This window comes from Oratosquilla oratoria, chromosome 8 (assembly GCF_046742065.1).
Source record: "Oratosquilla oratoria isolate Oo_2021 chromosome 8, ASM4674206v1, whole genome shotgun sequence".
Taxonomy (NCBI): domain Eukaryota; kingdom Metazoa; phylum Arthropoda; class Malacostraca; order Stomatopoda; family Squillidae; genus Oratosquilla; species Oratosquilla oratoria.
This window is the reverse complement of record NC_134784.1, coordinates 23159851-23177616: the sequence shown is the minus strand read 5'-3', so window position 1 is coordinate 23177616 and position 17766 is coordinate 23159851. Positions and strand designations below refer to the sequence as shown.

The 17766-nt window shown below is 38.9% G+C and overlaps 1 protein-coding gene across 2 annotated transcripts in view; it reads right to left on the bottom strand.

The window, feature by feature from the left end:
• Positions 1-252: 252 nt before the first annotated feature.
• The window catches only part of LOC143027633 (aspartate aminotransferase, cytoplasmic-like), a 37189-nt gene continuing 19675 nt past the window's right edge, over positions 253-17766 (bottom strand). Inside the window, exons 3-8 of one of the 2 annotated variants that reach the window (XM_076189020.1) lie at positions 17633-17741; positions 14959-15143; positions 6927-7110; positions 4190-4355; positions 1803-1945; positions 253-1088 (exon numbers count right to left, since the gene is read on the bottom strand). In XM_076189020.1, the coding sequence (XP_076045135.1) occupies positions 937-1088; positions 1803-1945; positions 4190-4355; positions 6927-7110; positions 14959-15143; positions 17633-17741 (939 nt within the window). In that variant the 3' untranslated portion in view covers positions 253-936. The remainder of the gene's footprint in view (positions 1089-1802; positions 1946-4189; positions 4356-6926; positions 7111-14958; positions 15144-17632; positions 17742-17766) is intronic. The other variant, XM_076189021.1, reaches the window with a different exon arrangement.

The window sequence follows — 17766 nt, the reverse complement described above, 5'->3', positions numbered from 1 at the left end:
TGGTGACATGGCACATCCCTGACGCAGTCCCACCTTCTCAAACCACTCTCTCCATTTTCAATTCTAGTATAGGCTCTACTACTCTCTTAAGAATCTTTGACTGTCCTTAGCAGCCTCCCCCAATCCCACATATCTGCAAAACCTCCCACAGTGCTTTTCTGTCTACCTTGTCATAACCCTTTTCCAAATTCATCAAGGCCCAGAAAAAATCTTATCTTTTGTTTTATCTCATTTATTTCATATAATTTTATTTATTCTACAAACAACATTTTCTAGTAGGGTGGATTCTACTTAAACCATTAATATAGAAAGAAAGGAGAAAGGCCCACTAGGCAAGGAAGGAACAATACTCCCTCAGACTTCCCTATGAAAAACAAACATGACAATTAAAATCTGCTCAGGTTTACCTATGAAACTAAGTCTCATAACAAAGCATGTGAACAGGTACATTGACCTATTATTCTAGATTTGATCAATTAGTTTTAACTGGCTTCAACCAGCACTAGGCATCCACTCTCACAAGTGGCTTAGTACAGCCTCGCTCAGATGCTTTGCATTGTTTGGTAAATCAAGATAACATCATTGCCATTGATGGCACTTTTGTTGTTGGTATGGTACTGTTTTGGGATTTCCAATCAATAGTTGGCAAAACTTAATCTAACCTATCCTGGCCTACCCTAACAAAACCTAACCTATCCTAATAAAATCTAACCTAACTTAAACTAATCCAACCTAAAATAATCTAACCTAATTATATATATACAATACTATTTGTGAAACATTAACTCAACATTTTCATTAACAAAGCATTTGAGCAGGAACAATAACATCTCGTTAACATAATGATCAAGTTATACATATATTTTGAACAAATTAACATATATATAATTTCATTGTTTAAGGCTAGTTCTGGTTGAACAGTTTTCGTCCTACCTATTACAAACTTGCTTTGGGTATTGAAGTTACAGCGTCGTGGATTGCCTCAGCCACATAATCCAAATTATGAGTTGTCAAACCACATATGTTGACTTGACCATCCAACAGCATGTATATGTGGTACTTTTCTGCCAGATATTTGACCTGTTCAGCTGAAAGCAAAGAACAAAGAACTTCAGAGTATCATGAAAAGCACTATCAAAGTAATGTAAGCCACTGCTAAATTCTGAACCTGCCATCTGACTCACCATGGTGTGATGTCAACAGCCATATCTATATCACACACAAATACTCTCTTCTCTTCCTCCAAAACCACCAAATACCAGCCTCCAGAAACATATTCATAATCACATCACTCACCGCTCCATTAACACACTGAAAGACAACACATTGCTGCATGCCAGACCCCCTGATATCCATCCCTCTGAATCCTCTCTCCCACAAAAGGACAGAGTCCACCTGGCCAGGCTGCGATGTGGCCACCACCCAGACCTTCTAAGCTACCAGAAGAGACTGGATGACCTCATTGTGGACAAATGCCCAGGATGTAACACTTAACCCCATACTATTCAACATGTCATGGAAGACTGCATTATACACAATCATGCACACAAACAACACAACATACACTCCATAAAGGATTTGTGGGAAAATCCTTTTTCGGCTGTGGCATTCCTTGGGGAGACAGGACTGCTCGGACAGTCTAGGGAACAACAACAACAACAACAACAGCCTCACACCATTCCCAACTCTGACACATGCCCTACTCATACGTTAAAAAAAAAATGTTAACCATCTTCAACAGACTTTCTCGTATTCCATCAAGTTATTACAGTACTTTCAAGGCCTTTTAATGGTTTCCTTACCAGAAAGTCCAGTGAAAGATAACATGCCAGTCTGGTTAGTGATGTGTTCCCATGTGCCTGGCGTTCCCAATTTAATAAGACGCTCCTTCAGACCAGCACGCATTTCTTTGAAGCGGTCACTCATAATCCTAATTGCTCCCTTCCTGTAAAACAATAGGAAAAACATCCTCAACTTTAGTGATTAAGAACCAAAAAAACCATTATGATTTTTATTTTCAAACAGCTTCAGATATTTATGATTCTCTGACAAACCAATTATACATCCTCAATATTCTCCATGTGTGGACTTATTCACTAATTTGCCATGAAATCTTTATATCACAACTGTCATGTGGCAACACAAACAGTATTTAATCATAAAATACATTCATATTGTATATATGAATACCTGAAAAGGCATTTTCTTCCTCATAAGGGAAGGGTTGCTAAATCAAAGCAAATACCCTTCCTACACCTATCCACACGCCATTCACTGTCCCTTCTATCTTAGCTCCTCATGGATGAAGAGTCATCCCTATCACCCACTTAGGTCAATTACTTAGGTCACAGGCAATGCAGCAAGACAAACAAACCTCTGCAACAGGGCCTGACCGCTGAAATTAGTTTACCCCTACTCCTTTATTACATGGAGCCCCCTCTCACCCATCCAGTCAAGAAATATACATACATGCATACATATACCAAGGTCTTTTTCCCCCTTACAAGGGAGGTAGCCAAAGTCAAAGGCATAAATCCACTCCCACCCATTTCATCCCCACATACTCCACTCCCATTCACCACCCCTCCCTCCCTGGCTCCTCCCAGATGAAGGGCCACCCTTGCATCTCGCCCGCTGCCCTGGGTCAGAAGCAATGCAGCAAGACACAGCACATCCACAGCAAGGCCGCTCCAGTCCCTTCATGCAGAAAAAGAGAAGATGGGAAGAAATCCCTTCAGGCCATGCCAAAATATCATTCACACACACTCCCTCCCCCCACACACAACCACCCTCTGTCCATGCCCCTCCCTTCCCCTCCCCCCAATAGACATTCCCCCTTCCCAATGCCCCCCCATCCCATACATCCACCCCACCCCAAGTTTCCCCCATGTCCACCCCCTCCACCCCCCACTCTCCACATCTCTTCCACCAATCTCTCTCCACTCATTCCTTCCATGTGCCTAAACCATCCCAAAACTCTTTCATCAACCCCATCTCCCAACTCCCCCTACATCCCTGCTCTCCTTCCCACCTCCTCATTTCTCACTCTATCCAGCCCAGCAACCCCCACCACACCTCTTAGGCATCTCATCTCAAACATATTCAAACTCTCTCTCTTCCTCTCCAATATTCCATGCTTCTGTCCTATACAGCACTGTTGGCACAATCACTCCCTCACGCAATCTCCTTCCAGCATCCACTCCCAAATATTCATGTCTCATTACACTTTCCAATCCACCAAGGCACCAACCTGCCCATCCCTCAGCCACACCAGCACCCAAACATCCAAAACCCTACCTCCTCCAGTCTCACTCCCCCAATACTCACCTCCAATCTGCCTCCACCCTCTCCCCATATACATTTCATCACTTTACCTTACCCATACCTATCCTCAACCTCCTTCCTTCATACACCCTCCCAAACTCCGTCACCAACTTCCCCAATCACCCCCCTCCAATCCTGCCACAAGTGCAGTGCCATCAGCAAACAACAACCTGCTCATCTCCTATTTCTCTCCATTTTCTTCAACTATCTCCAACCCCCGGCTACCACCCCATCTATGCACAAAGTCCCACCCCCACCTCAAACCACTCACTCTCCCCATTTATATACAGAACATACAAAAGACATGCAGAAATGAAAAAAAAATATATCCTTTTGGGCACTGTCATTTCCTCGTCCATTTATAACCATCCTCTAGCATCCAAAACCCCTTCGCCCCATTCATCCACCTCTCACTCTATCCACCTTTGTAACTCCTTTTCCTTCTTCAAATTCCATGTTTCTTCTCTATACAGTGGAATGTGTACAACTAGCACCTCATACTGTCTTCTTTTTGTATTCATTCTTTGGTACAGGTCCCCCTTGCTAAATGACTTAATTACATTTCTGAAAACTCAAATGTATAGTGAGTTTGTAAATTTATGGGAAAAATAGGGGTAGTGAGTCATAAATCATTTACTGCCCTCTCCTCTGAATACATTCACATCCAGAAATTGGTAATATAACCACTCAAAAAATATGTTACATGTGGAAGAAGTATTCAGGATATAAATCAACCCCCTCAATTAAATTAACTCTTGCTTCTATCAATGACTATTATTTGTTCTGGAAGCTGCCAGGTATCTGAGGAAACTCAATTTAGTGCAAAAGGGTTAAGAAATCAATTAATTCACCAACATGTTCTCACCAATCAGCAAAAAGTGCATCATCATTAAGTATCCTGGCTACAATACGAGCACCATGATTGGGAGGATTGGAGTATGCACCACGGACCAGCAGGGTAAATTGGGATCTGACAGGAGTGATGACTGCTGGGTCCTTGACTATCAGAACCAAGTTCCCTATACAGTCATCTGATCAAAGAAAAAACATTAGTATGATGAGGTATAGAAATATTTCATGGAATCAAGAGATTACAGAGTTAAAGAGATTATAGATCTAAAGAGTGAGTACCTTGCAATGTATAAAGAAGTGAATTAAAAAACAAAATGCAGAAATAAATAGGGAGGTAAATGCCCTAAAAAAAGAACTAATCAAAATAAGAAATAAAAATGAAAGGATGAAAAATGAAGATACTAGCACAAATGAAGCTTTAAAAAGAGAGGTAAACAAATTAAAGCAAAGACCAAGAAAGTTGGGGATTGTATAAGGTAGACAGATCTTCAAAAAATTAAAAACCAATAGAAATTAGATCAGGAGAACAAAAAAAAAATAGCATTTAAAGAAACTGTCCACCAACAACTACAAGAAAATACAAACAAAACATTAAAGTAATCAAAGAAAAAAAAATGAGTCAGTGACACAGTAGACAAAGTAAAGTGCATAGTGGTATATGGTATAAAGGAAAAACACAATTTAATTAGGCACTTAAGAGAAAAAGAAGAGAATAAAATAGCAAAAGAAATTCTGAAAGTACAAGATGAGGGGCAAAAAATAGAAAAGGAAATATAAGAAGTGCATAGAATGGAACAATACTCAAAAGAAAATAATAGACCTCTACAAATTAAACTAATGTCACAAATGATAGAAGTATAAGCAAAACTACAAAAGTATATGGATAAGAAAGGAAATGAGTGATGAGGAAAAAGAGACAAGACACTAAGAAATGAAGTTAATGAAAAAAACTAGAAAAGAATGGTGACCAAAAAGAAGTTTTTTCGAAGTGTTGGACTAGAGGCTGAAAAAATGGAATAGGAAAGGAAAATGTAGGAAAAAGAAAACAAGGAGGAAAAGGAAAATATTAAAAGTAACTTATACCAACACAGATGGTCTGATTTCAGGATTAGATGATTTAAATGATTATCTGGTGGAAGAAAAACCAGACATAATGGGAATTGTGGAGACGAAATTAAAAGGTCCTTTATTATAATATATAAAGGGGGAAACAAGGAAGACCCTACAAACTATAGACTTGTCTCCCTTACAAGTACAATAACCAAATTTGTGAGAAAGTTATCAAAAGTAGATGGACAAAACACCTGGAGGAGAACAAAATACTAAATCTGAGAAAATTAGGATTTAGACAGGGAAGGTCATGTGGCACAAATCTGATCTGTTTCTATTCAGGGTTAATAGATATAATACAAGAAAGGGACGGATGGGCAGACTGTGCTTTCCTGGGCTTACAAAAGGCGTTTGATAAAGTACCACACAAATAATTAAGAAAACTTGAAACAACAGGTGTACAAGGAAAACTATTGATATGGATGAAAGATTTCTTGCATGGAAGAAAAATGAGAGTGGTGCTCAGAGATAAAAATTCTATTAGGGAAGAAATGATAAGTGGAGTCCCACAGGGTTCAGTACTGGTTCCGATTATGTTTGCTATATATGTAAATGACATGGATGAAGGTGTAGAATGTTACATGAACTTCTTTCCTGATGACGCAAAACTACTAAAGAAAGTAAGTACAGAAAAAGATTGTGAATTGCTACAGAGAGATCTGAACAAAGTCTGGGAATTGAGTGAGAAGTGGACTTCAACATTAAGAAATGTGGTATAATGGAATTTGGGGGGGGGGAGAAATCAGGATAATATAAAATCAGTGCAAAGGAAGTAAAGAATATTGATTCCAAAAAAGGACCTAGGAGTAATCATCACCAAAGACATGTCCCCAGACAAACAGATAACAAAATAGTCAGAGAAACCTACAATTTGTTAAGATCAATAGAGGTGGCTTTTGATTACTTGGACAAAGAAATGGTAAAGGAAATACTAATCACATTGATAAGACAAACACTGCGGTATGCAGCAACACTATGGACACCCAGTACAGAAAAAAATATAAGGAAAATAGAAAGACTCCAAAGATGACCCCAACATTTTCAAAACAGACATGAGCAAAGATTGTCTAAAACTGAAATTACCAACCCTGGAACAATGAAGAGAAAGTAGTGATCTGTTGGCCATTTACAGAATTATGAAAGGCATGGAAGTCCTTGATAGAGAAGATTTATTAAAGTGGGACAGAAGAAAAACAAGGGGACGAAAAGAAACTCAAAAAAGGACAGTTATAGAATAGATCTGGAAAAAAATCCACACAGAGTGGTAGATGTCTAGGTCAAATTAAACAAAACAATAGAGTGAGCAAAACCATACATGAATTTAAGAACAAACTAGAGGTTGCAAGATACAAAGATGGGACACCACGAGCATCTTTCCTGTAGAATACAATTAGGTAAATACATATACCAAAAGGCCCAATTATAAGATCAATGACCAGTCAAGGTGTGTACCCATCCTTCACCCCTCCCATATATATTTGTTTTCCATTTTATCTTAGCTACTTGTGAATGAAGGGCCATCTCTAGTGTACACCAAGGAAAAGGTAGGTGGCTAGGTTGAACGACTTCATACATGCTAATAGTAAGAATGCACCAATACTGTATTTCCTTTGTCTTCACACTAACACAAGTCTACTCACTGTAGAGCCCAAAGTTTTTGGCAAAGGACTGTGTCGCAATCATTTCTAAGCCACGTTCAGCAAAATAACGGACAGGCCATGCATCTTTCTCCAGGTCTCCTGATGCTAGGCCCTGGTAAGCACAGTCAAACAGCGGGAAGTGGTTCTTTTCTTCAATTGCATCAGCAATCAGCTTCCACTGCTCCTGTTGCATGAATGATATAATTTATCAAACAATGAATAAATATCATGAAGCAACAATTTCAGTCATCTTCATGTGAGCACAAGGGACCTACAACAAGCACCTGCACGTGGTGACCCTGTTGAAAGTTATGGGTATTATATAAACGCTTAGAAAAGTACTTAACTGTTTATTGTTCTTGAAAGGCACAATGCACATGACACGATTAAGTTTATATTCAGACAAAAATGTACACGACAACCTCTCCACACTGTGGCTTCACAATGACTGACATGGAGAAGCGTAATGTCTCCCTTAGCGCGGGAAATCTCTCAGGCCTAGCAACTGAACTTTCTTATACATGCAAATTCAGTATAGATTATACAATAAATCAAATGACAAAATTCTTACTATACATTGCATTATACATTCAATCAAAAACAACACAAGATGCACAATAACAAATATTCATATTTCAACACTCCTTCTCAGATTGTATTGTTTTTGTAAATTCTATTCATTCACTTTTTGTTCAGTCATTCCCATACCTTTTCTAAATTTTTGAAACTTATCCACAGGGAGTGCCTTGGTTAATATATCAGCCAACATATTATCACTTGGACAATATTTCACACCAATGGTTTTGTTATTGATCAACTCTCTCACAAAATGAAACTTTATATCAATATGTTTAGTACGAGAATGATCTTTCTGATTCTTCGCAAGGACTATAGCAGACTGATTATCCTCAAAGATAGTTATAGGACTTTGACAATCGTGTTTCAAGTCCGTTAGCAAAGATTTAAGCCAAACAGCTTCCTGTGCTGCACCAGATAGTGCTACATATTCCGCCTCAGCAGTTGAGAGTGCAACGCACGATTGCTTGTTTGAGCGCCAAGAAATCAGTCCACTGGTCCCGAGCCTAAAACAATAACCTGATGTGGATTTACGGTCAGATCTATCACCAGCCCAGTCAGCATCAGCAAAACCTACACATTCATTTACATCATCATTAGTATAGAGTAGTCCAACTGTAATGGTTCCTTTGAGGTATCTGAAGATCCTCTTAACTGCTGACCAATGCTGTTGATAAGGTTTATTACAGTACTTAGCAACATTACATACTGCATATGAAATGTCTGGTCTGGTTTTTGTGGACAAATATAACAAACTGCCAACTGCAGATTGATACTTAGTAGTATCAAAGAGATCTGATTCATCATAGTCTTTTAAAAGAACATTGCTTACATCACATGGAGTAGATACGGGCTTACAGTCACCAAAGCCAAACTTGTTAAGAACACTCTTAATAAATCCAGATTGATTGATGAATATTTTACCATTATTTTGTGCAATTTTTACACCTAAAAAATATTTCAATTCTCCTAAGTCCTTCATCAAGTAACGCTCACTCAACGAATTCTTAATCTCAGCAATAATATCAAAGGACTTACAAGCTAAAATGACATCATCAACATATATGGCAATTATACATGTGCTAAGGGGAGAGGGTGGGGGAATATCAGATCATTTTTTGGTGGAAGGTAAGTTGAGAGTGGAGGATAGATGGAGAAGGAGGAAAGGGACAAAAGGTAGGGAGGTTCTTAGAGTGAACTCCTTGAATGAAAAGGAAAAGGAGAAGGAGTACGAAAAGAAGCTGAAGGAGGAGTGGGAGGGAGTAAAGGATAGAGCAGAGATGGGTGTGGAGGAGGAATGGGGATGGTTCAAGGAGGGAGTCTTAAAGTGTGCAAGGATGGTGTGTGGAACAAGAAGGACAGGGGGAAATAGAAGAAAGGGTAGTGAATGGTGGGATGAGGAAACAAAGAAGGTTGTAGAAGAGAAGAAGCGAGCATTCACAGATTGGTTACAAAAGAGGACAGGGGAGTCATATGAGAGGTACAAAGAAAAGAAAAGAGAAGTAAAGCAAAAGGTAAAGGAGGCAAAGAGGAGAGCAGATGTGAAATGGGGTAGGAGTATGACAGAAAATTTTGAAAGTAATAAAAAGATGTTTTGGAAAGAAATTAAGAGAGGAAGAGGAGGCGAATCAAGTAGGGAAGAAAAGGTAAAAGGTACAGATGGAGAGTTGATAATGGAAGAGATGGCAGTGAGGGGAAGATGGGCAGAATATTTTAGGGAGTTGCTAAATGTGAAGGAGGATAGGGAAGGAAAGATAGCTGCAGTGGGAAATACGAAGAAAATGAGAGTGATGAGTGAGGAGAACGGAGGAGAAATAAGGAAGGATGAGGTGAAGGCAGTTGTAAAGATGATGAAAGCAGGTAAGGCACCTGGTCTGGATGGATGTCATGCAGAATGTCTGAAAAAGGGAGGTTCAGTGATGGTGGACTGGTTGGTGAGATTATTTAATGTTTGCTGGAGAGACGGTAAAGTACCGGAGGACTGGAGTAGTGCCTGTATAGTTCCTCTTTACAAGGGAAAAGGGGACAAGTGTGAATGTAGTAATTTCAGAGGGATTAGCCTGTTGAGTGTAGTAGGGAAGGCTTATGGGAGAATCTTAATTGAGAGGATTAGGAGAGTAACAGAAGGAGTAATTGGTGAGGAACAGTGTGGATTTAGGACGGGTAGAGGTTGTGTAGATCAGATCTTTGTGGTAAGACAGATATGTGAGAAAGCTATAGGAAAGGGGAAGGATATTTTTTGGGCTTTTATGGATCTGGAAAAGGCTTATGATAGGGTAGACAGAAAGGCACTGTGGGAGGTTATGCAGATTTATGGGATAGGAGGAAAGCTTTTGGGAGCTGTCAAGAGTTTTTATGTGAGTAGTAGAGCATGTGTTAGGATTGGAAATGGAGAGAGTGAGTGGTTTGAAGTAAAGGTGGGACTTCGTCAAGGATGCGTTATGTCGCCCTGGCTGTTCAACTTATACATGGATGGGGTGGTGCGAGAGGTGAATGCTAGGGTAGTGAGTCAGGGATTGGAGATGGTTAAAGAAAATGGAGAAAAGTGGGAGGTGAGCCAGCTGTTGTTTGCGGACGACACTGCGCTTGTGGCAGGGTCAGAGGAGGGATTGAGGAAGCTGGTGGCAGAGTTTGGGAGAGTATGTGATAGAAGAAAGCTAAAGATAAATGTGGGTAAAAGTAAGGTGATGAGATGTACAAGGGATGAAAGTGGCAGTAGACTGGAAGTGAACATTAAGGGAGAGCGACTGGAGGAAGTGGATAGTTTTAGATACTTGGGTGCAAGTGTAGCAGGAAAAGGTGGAGTGAAGGTGGAGGTAGAATGTAGATTGAGAGAAGCGAGTAAATGCCTTGGTGGTTTAAAGAGTGTAATGAGAAATAGACATTTGGGAATGGATGCGAAGAGGAGACTGTATGAAGGAGTGATTGTGCCAACAGCACTGTATGGGGCAGAAACGTGGAACATAAGAGAAGAAGAGAGAAGGAGTTTGAATGTGTTTGAGATGAGGTGTCTGAGAAGTATGGTGGGGGTTACTAGGCTAGATAGAGTGAGAAATGAGGAGGTGAGGAGGAGAACAGGGGTGAAAAAGGATTTGGGAGAGAGGGTTGATGAAAGAATATTAGGATGGTTTGGACACATGGAAAGAATGAGTGACGAAAGACTAGTAAAAGAGGTATGGAAGGCAGATGTGGAGGGAGTGAACATGAGGGGACGTCCTAGGATGAGGTGGATGGATGGGGTGAAGGGGGCTTTGGGGAAGAGGGGAATGTCTGTTGAGGAAGGAAGGGAGAGGACGGAAGACAGAGGTGAGTGGAGAATGGTTGTATATGGATGATGTTGTGACGACATGAGGAGGAATAGGTGGGGGGTGGGGTAGTATGTGTGAGTAAATTTTGACGCAGCCCGAAGGGATTTCTCCCCGTCCTCTCCTTATATGCAAAGGGGGACGGAGAGGGGGGGTCGCCGATTAAATGAAGCGGCCTTGCTGTGGATGTACTGTGTCTTGCGACACTGCTTCTGACCCAGGGCGGTGGGCAGGGTTCAGGGATGACCCGTCATCCAGGAGGTGCTCAGATGAGAGGAAGGGTGGGAGGGGTGTGGAGTGTATTTAGGGATGAAATGGGTGGGAGTGTTTTTATGCCTTTCCTTTTGTGGCTACCTCCCTTGGAAGGGGGAAAAAGCCTTGGTATATGTATGTATGTATGTATACATAAATCATTATCATACATGCGAGTGTAAACACATGAATCACTAGGACTTTGTTCAAAATGCAAGTCTTTAAGAAATTTATCTAAGTTATCATTCCAACATTTAGGACCTTGTTTGAGGCCATAGATGGCCTTGCTTAGTTTGCATACTAACTCTTCTTTTCCAGGTTCATGAAAAGATTCGGGTTGAGTTAAGTAAATCTCTTCACGCAGTTCTCCATTGAGAAATGCAGAAGATACATCCATCTGATGGATCTTTAATCCTTCACGAGCAGCTAATGATAAGATGGTACGTATTGACTCAAACTTAACCATGGGACTGAAGGTCTCATCATAGTCAATACCAGGTCTTTGTGAAAAACCTTGAGCAACTAAGTGAGCTTTGTAAGAGGAAACTGAGCCATCAGGTCCAATTTTCTTTTTAAAAACCCACTTCGATTTGACGGGAGTTCGTCCTTCCGGCAACTCTGTCAAATCCCAAACATCATTAGAAGAAAGAGCTGTTATTTCACTCTGCATAGCTGCCTTCCAAAGAGATTTTTCAGGTCCATTCAAAGCATCCTCGACACTTTGTGGTTCACCAAGTGATGGTGCATCACAAATATTAACCCATTCACCAAGACGTTCTGGTGGACGTCTATCTCTATTGGACCGCCTAACATGCATTTCAGGAGCTTCATTTCCATTTTTCTCATCTTTATCTACAGGAATGGAAATATCAACTTTTTCAACTGAAGCAGAATCAACATTAGCACACTCCTTCTCAAGAAAATACATTTGAGATTCATTGAAAATTACATCCCTGCTGTAAATTATTTTCTTACTAGTTACATCATACAATCTGTAACCTTTAGTAGTAGATCCATATCCTAACATAACACAACGCTTAGATTTAGAATCTAATTTAGATCTTTCATCTTTAGGTACATGAACATATGATACACATCCAAAAATTCTTAAATGTTCAACATTAGGTTTTCTGCCATTAAGAGCTTCATATGGTGTCATGTCTGTTAGAGCAGCTGTTGGACACCTATTTCTAATATAGACTGCTGTACTTAAGAGCTTCAGCCCAAAAAGACTTAGGTAAGTTTGAATCTGATAGCAGTGCTCTTACGGTTTCAACCAGGGTACGATTTTTCCTTTCTGCAACACCATTCTGTTCAGGAGTTTTAGGTACAATAGTTTCATGACGTATTCCCTCCTTCTTAAGATAATTTTGGAACTCATTGGAGGTATACTCTCCCCCGTTATCTGATCTCACAATTTTGATTTTAGCATCATATTGTTTCTCAACCAATGTCTTCCACTCTACAAATTTGTTGAAAACATCGCTCTTATTTGTCAAAATGCACACCCATGTATACCTAGAAGCATCATCTATGAAGGTCAGAAAGTAATTACCATTACCCAAAGAACTAGGGTTAAGCTTCCCACATACATCAGTATGTATTAATTCAAACAATTTTCTATTTCTGTCCTTCAGTGATGGTCGAAATGGTTGTCTATGATTCTTACCATCAACACAGCTTTCACAAAAAATAGAGTCACTTCTAAGAGAACTGTTGACACCATTTATCAAATCTTTCCTAACTAATTTACAAAGGTTATCAATGCCAAGGTGGCCTAACTTGCGATGCCATAACATCTCTTTTGACTGTGCAACAAGTGCAGAATTGGAGACAGAGTCAAATGTCGTTGCAGCTGCAATATCACTTACATATTCTAGAAAATACAAATTCCCTACTAAATTTGCAACAGCCAACAACTCATTTTCTTGGTTGAAAATTTCACATTTACCTCCATGGAAATTTACAGTTACATCATTCTTAACCATCTTAGGTACTGACATCAAATTATAAGTTAAATCAGGAATCAAGAGAACATCTTTTAGAGTACAATTAGTTATTTCATCATTAGGTAGTTTCAATTTAATGCAAACATCACCTACTCCATAAGCTTTCATCTCCTACTTCAACAAAGGTATTTCTAGTGTCTCATAACTTGAAAAAAGTTCCTTTTTATGGGACATATGTTGCGTAGCACCTGAATCAATTACCCAACTGCCTTCTTTGACTACAGTATTTATAGATAAAGCACTAGCAACCAATGCTATTTCTTTTTCATCCTTTTTATTTCCCACTGCACAATTCACTTTTTCATTTTTACACTTCTTCAAATAAACCCAACAATTTTTCTTGACGTGCCCCATCTTTTTGCACTCAAAACACTGTATCTTTCTATATGACTTTGTTTTATTAACAACAAGTGCACTGTTATTGTTTGTTGACTTCATAAGACTACACTTACTTTCTTCATGTAGAAGACGTTCCATCACAGTTTCCCACTTTGGAAATTTTTCCGAAGCCTCTAGTGCTGTTACAAGCACTGAATAACTGTCAGGCAATGACGATAACAATATAATAACCTTGTCTTCCTCGTTAACGGCGTCGCCAACCACTGCGAGTTCATCAAATAGTTCTACGAACTTCTTCAAATGTTCCTGCATACTGTCTTCCTGGCGTAACTTCATGTTGTACAACCGTTTCTCGAGTCTTAGTTTATTTGACCAGGTTTTCTTTTGAAAAGTGTCCTCCAGTAGTTTCCACACAGCACCTGGATCAGTTGGATCCCCAACCAAATAAAGAAGATTTTGGTCAATAGCCAATACAATAAAAGCCAACGCCCAGGCCTTTTTCTTATTGTATTTTTCCAGTTCCCCTTCCTCTGTCGGTACTGTTTCTGAGCCATTTACTATACCGAACATATCCTCTTTAATCAAGTGCATCTTCATCTGCAACTTCCACGTAGGATAGTTCTTATCATTCAACAGTGTGAGGTTGATTGTACTACGATCCATTTTGTCAGTCTGTGTCACACAAATGAAATGCAACGTAATAAACACTTACGTTCACTCTTGTTCACGTGCCTACACCGCCATGCTCGATTCAATCACTATTCGCTGTGACGCAGTGTAATTTCTAAGCACACAAAATAATGTGTCCTGGGCCCATAACCTATGTTGAAAGTTATGGGTATTATATAAACGCTTAGAAAAGTACTTAACTGTTTATTGTTCTTGAAAGGCACAATGCACATGACACGATTAAGTTTATATTCAGACAAAAATGTACACGACAACCTCTCCACACTGTGGCTTCACAATGACTGACATGGAGAAGCGTAATGTTTCCCTTAGCGCGGGAAATCTCTCAGGCCTAGCAACTGAACTTTCTTATACATGCAAATTAAGTATAGGTTATACAATAAATCAAATGACAAAATTCTTACTATACATTGCATTATACATTCAATCAAAAACAACACAAGATGCACAATAACAAATATTCATATTTCAACAGACCCTATGAGAGGAAACCAGTTCTCTCCCTGTTACCTATCTTCAACCCCTGACAACTTTTCATTTCCACAAGGAGAGGTGACAACCAATTACAGCTCCCATCATACTACTTCAAGCCAATGACACAGAAACAATCTCACATTAATACAATATAGAAATCAGTCTAAAGTTTCTTCTCAGGGAGGTCTGTGGGAAGGCCCAAGGACTATTACTATTTGCAGTGGGGCTATAACTATCAATCAACAAAACTTTAGGATTTTGAAACTCAAAATTATATTTATGAATATGCCCCTTACTTCATGAGTGCATCTATTAAACTAATAAGTACATCTAGCATTAGCCTGAACAAGGCTTACAAACCATTACTGCAATTATTCATTTTCATACCTGTGTAGGGTCTACACCAGTGGGATTATGAGCACAGACTTGGAGCATGATCACAGACTTGTATGGAGCATTGCGTATATCCTCCAACATACCGTCAATGTTAAGTCCTTTTGTGCTTTCGTCCCAGTAGCGATAGGTCTTGGGCTCCTTGAACCCAGAATGGAGGAAGATGTAGCGGTGGCTTCCTAAAGAAGGGCAAAGTTGAAGATTTTTTCAGTATGAAATGTTCCACATTTTCTGATTTTTTCCCTAATCTTATTTTACACATGACAAGGGTGTTAGCCCCCTGCCCTCAGCTCCCAAAACAAATAATAATGAATAAATGAAAATATATAAAAACAAGAAATTTAAATCACAACTTAAAATAATTAAAATATCTATCCATATATGTACCAAGGGCTTCTTCCTTTTCATAAGGGAGGTTGCCAAGTCAAAGAAATGTACCTACTCCCATCCATTCCACTCCCATTCACCACCCTTTCCTCCCTCTCATCTTAGCTCCTTGTGGATGAATTAACAAAATAACAAAATAAACATTGTGGATAAATAAAAAAAATAATAAGTAAACATTTTATTTTACATAAAGCATGCATGTATGAGCTTGTTCTTAATCCCTTCTCTCTGTTGATGTGAAATCTTCTGGTTTTTCTATCTATATACTATTCTCGGGTGGTGGTATGAATACATGTTGAGGGCTTCATCAAAGTATTTCAAACTGACAAACTCCACTTCATTATACTCCTAAAGTTAAATAAAATTGTCTGTCATTGGCCAAAATACTTACAATACGCAAAACAATGACATTTCACAACATAAAAACTCATCTAAACCCTGATACATCCAAAAGTGGAATACGCATCAGGAGTATGGTCCCCACACATTTAATAAAGGTTCCACCTTCACATGGCATCACTCTGACCATTCTGATGGCAAATGCCATTTTTAAATTATGGTTTTACTGCCCCATAATGTCCTGAATAATTTGTATTAATGTAATTCTTGCTTCTCTTGGGAGTTTTTTTTTTTAGTAAGGCAAATATTTGATGGAGTTTGAAGTGCTTGGTTTGTGATCTGAGTGTGTATGCAACACTGTTCTTTCCTGCAGTTGGTTGTGCTTGTGTTGTATAATGAGATGCATGGAGAAGATCAAGTGCTATTGGAGAGAACTATGTGCTGATCATTTTCATGAAGTGTTCTATAGGGAGTATTTTAGTTTGTGTGCACATGTAGAAATAATTCCCATACAAATACAAGGGAAACAGCATACATTGCAAACATCTATAAACCACCAAACACACTGAAACACAACCAAATTCCAAACTCTCAATGACACAAGCCACTGACAGTCACGAATTCTATACTACAAACGAGTAATAAATCTATCCCCAGAGGATATATGTTCAACCAAAATTTCACACACAATATCATCTATCCAAGAAAAGTAATAAAATTAAAAGTAAAAAGATTATCAGAACAAAAGAAAAATGACAGCTATGGCAGACAAAATATGACATCACATATGTACATAAATACCAAATGCATCCCCCTCCTCAATGTCTTACATTTGGACCCAAACCTGTGACCAATTTCTGAGGACTGCTGGTCTCCTGCAAGAATCAGGCAACAGATGGACTGATACCCTGATTTACAATGCGGCTACATAGATTTTCAACATCAAAATCACCATGCAAAAGCCATGCCCACACATTTAACAGTGACAAAGTTGAACCACCTCAGTTTATACCAAAACAGGAATTGGGAAGATTTTTTCATTTTCAGTAAATATATTCAAGGTCTCACACAAAGTACAAAACTCACCAGATTTTAGAGAATGGGAAAGTATAACTGATGAAGGTGGGCAAGTATTCATACCAAGAAAGGAACACAAGTTAACTATAGTCTACTCAAAATCCACATAATATTTCTAGATATACCAATGCTCATACAGCTATCATTACAACTAAGGTATATGAACTATGGACTATTATAAGTGAAACAAAAAGACTAAATTAACAATAAAAAAAGCCAAGTAACTTAAATACAACAAATACATCTGATAGAAAAAACAAACTGTTTCATCAAATAACTTGTATATATACTTTTATTACTCACTTATGTGGTTCTTGGGCCACTTGATGACCCATCACTGGCATTGTCAAGCCTCACCACAGCATTCAATCTTGTGGTGCCTTCTGCCAATCCTCCATATCCAGCGCCACTTTCAGAACATCTTTCTTGATGTTGTCTATCCATCAATACCGAGGTCTTCCAACCGGTCGGCATCCTTGCAGAGTCCCATTCATTATTATCTTTTAGCCTTTCTTCTGTCAATCTGGAGCAGTGTCCTGCCCATCTTAGGTGTTTAGCTCTTACAATGTCCTATATATAAGACTGCCCTGACATTTGACAAAGGTCTTTATTATGGCATCTCACCCAATAGCCTAGTTCAATGCCAAATACTGGGCCAAAAATCCTTCTTAGGATACTATTGAAAAAAAAAAAAAAAAAAAAAAAAAAAAAAAAAATATATATATATAAATAAATAAATAAATAAATAAATTAATAAAATAAAGATTGTGTTTTCTTATCTTTTTCTGGAATGATACATAAATCTTCTTTCTTAGAATACCACATCAACCCAACAAGACATAGACAGCCACTCAAGGAACCTTACCCCATGTAGGATTGGAGTACATAACGGTGTCAAATTTCATAATCTTTCCCAAGAATTCTGCGGCAACTCTCAATCCACCCGTGCCTGACAACACTTGCATTGCAGTTGCCTGTAAAAGAAATTATCTTGCAAAA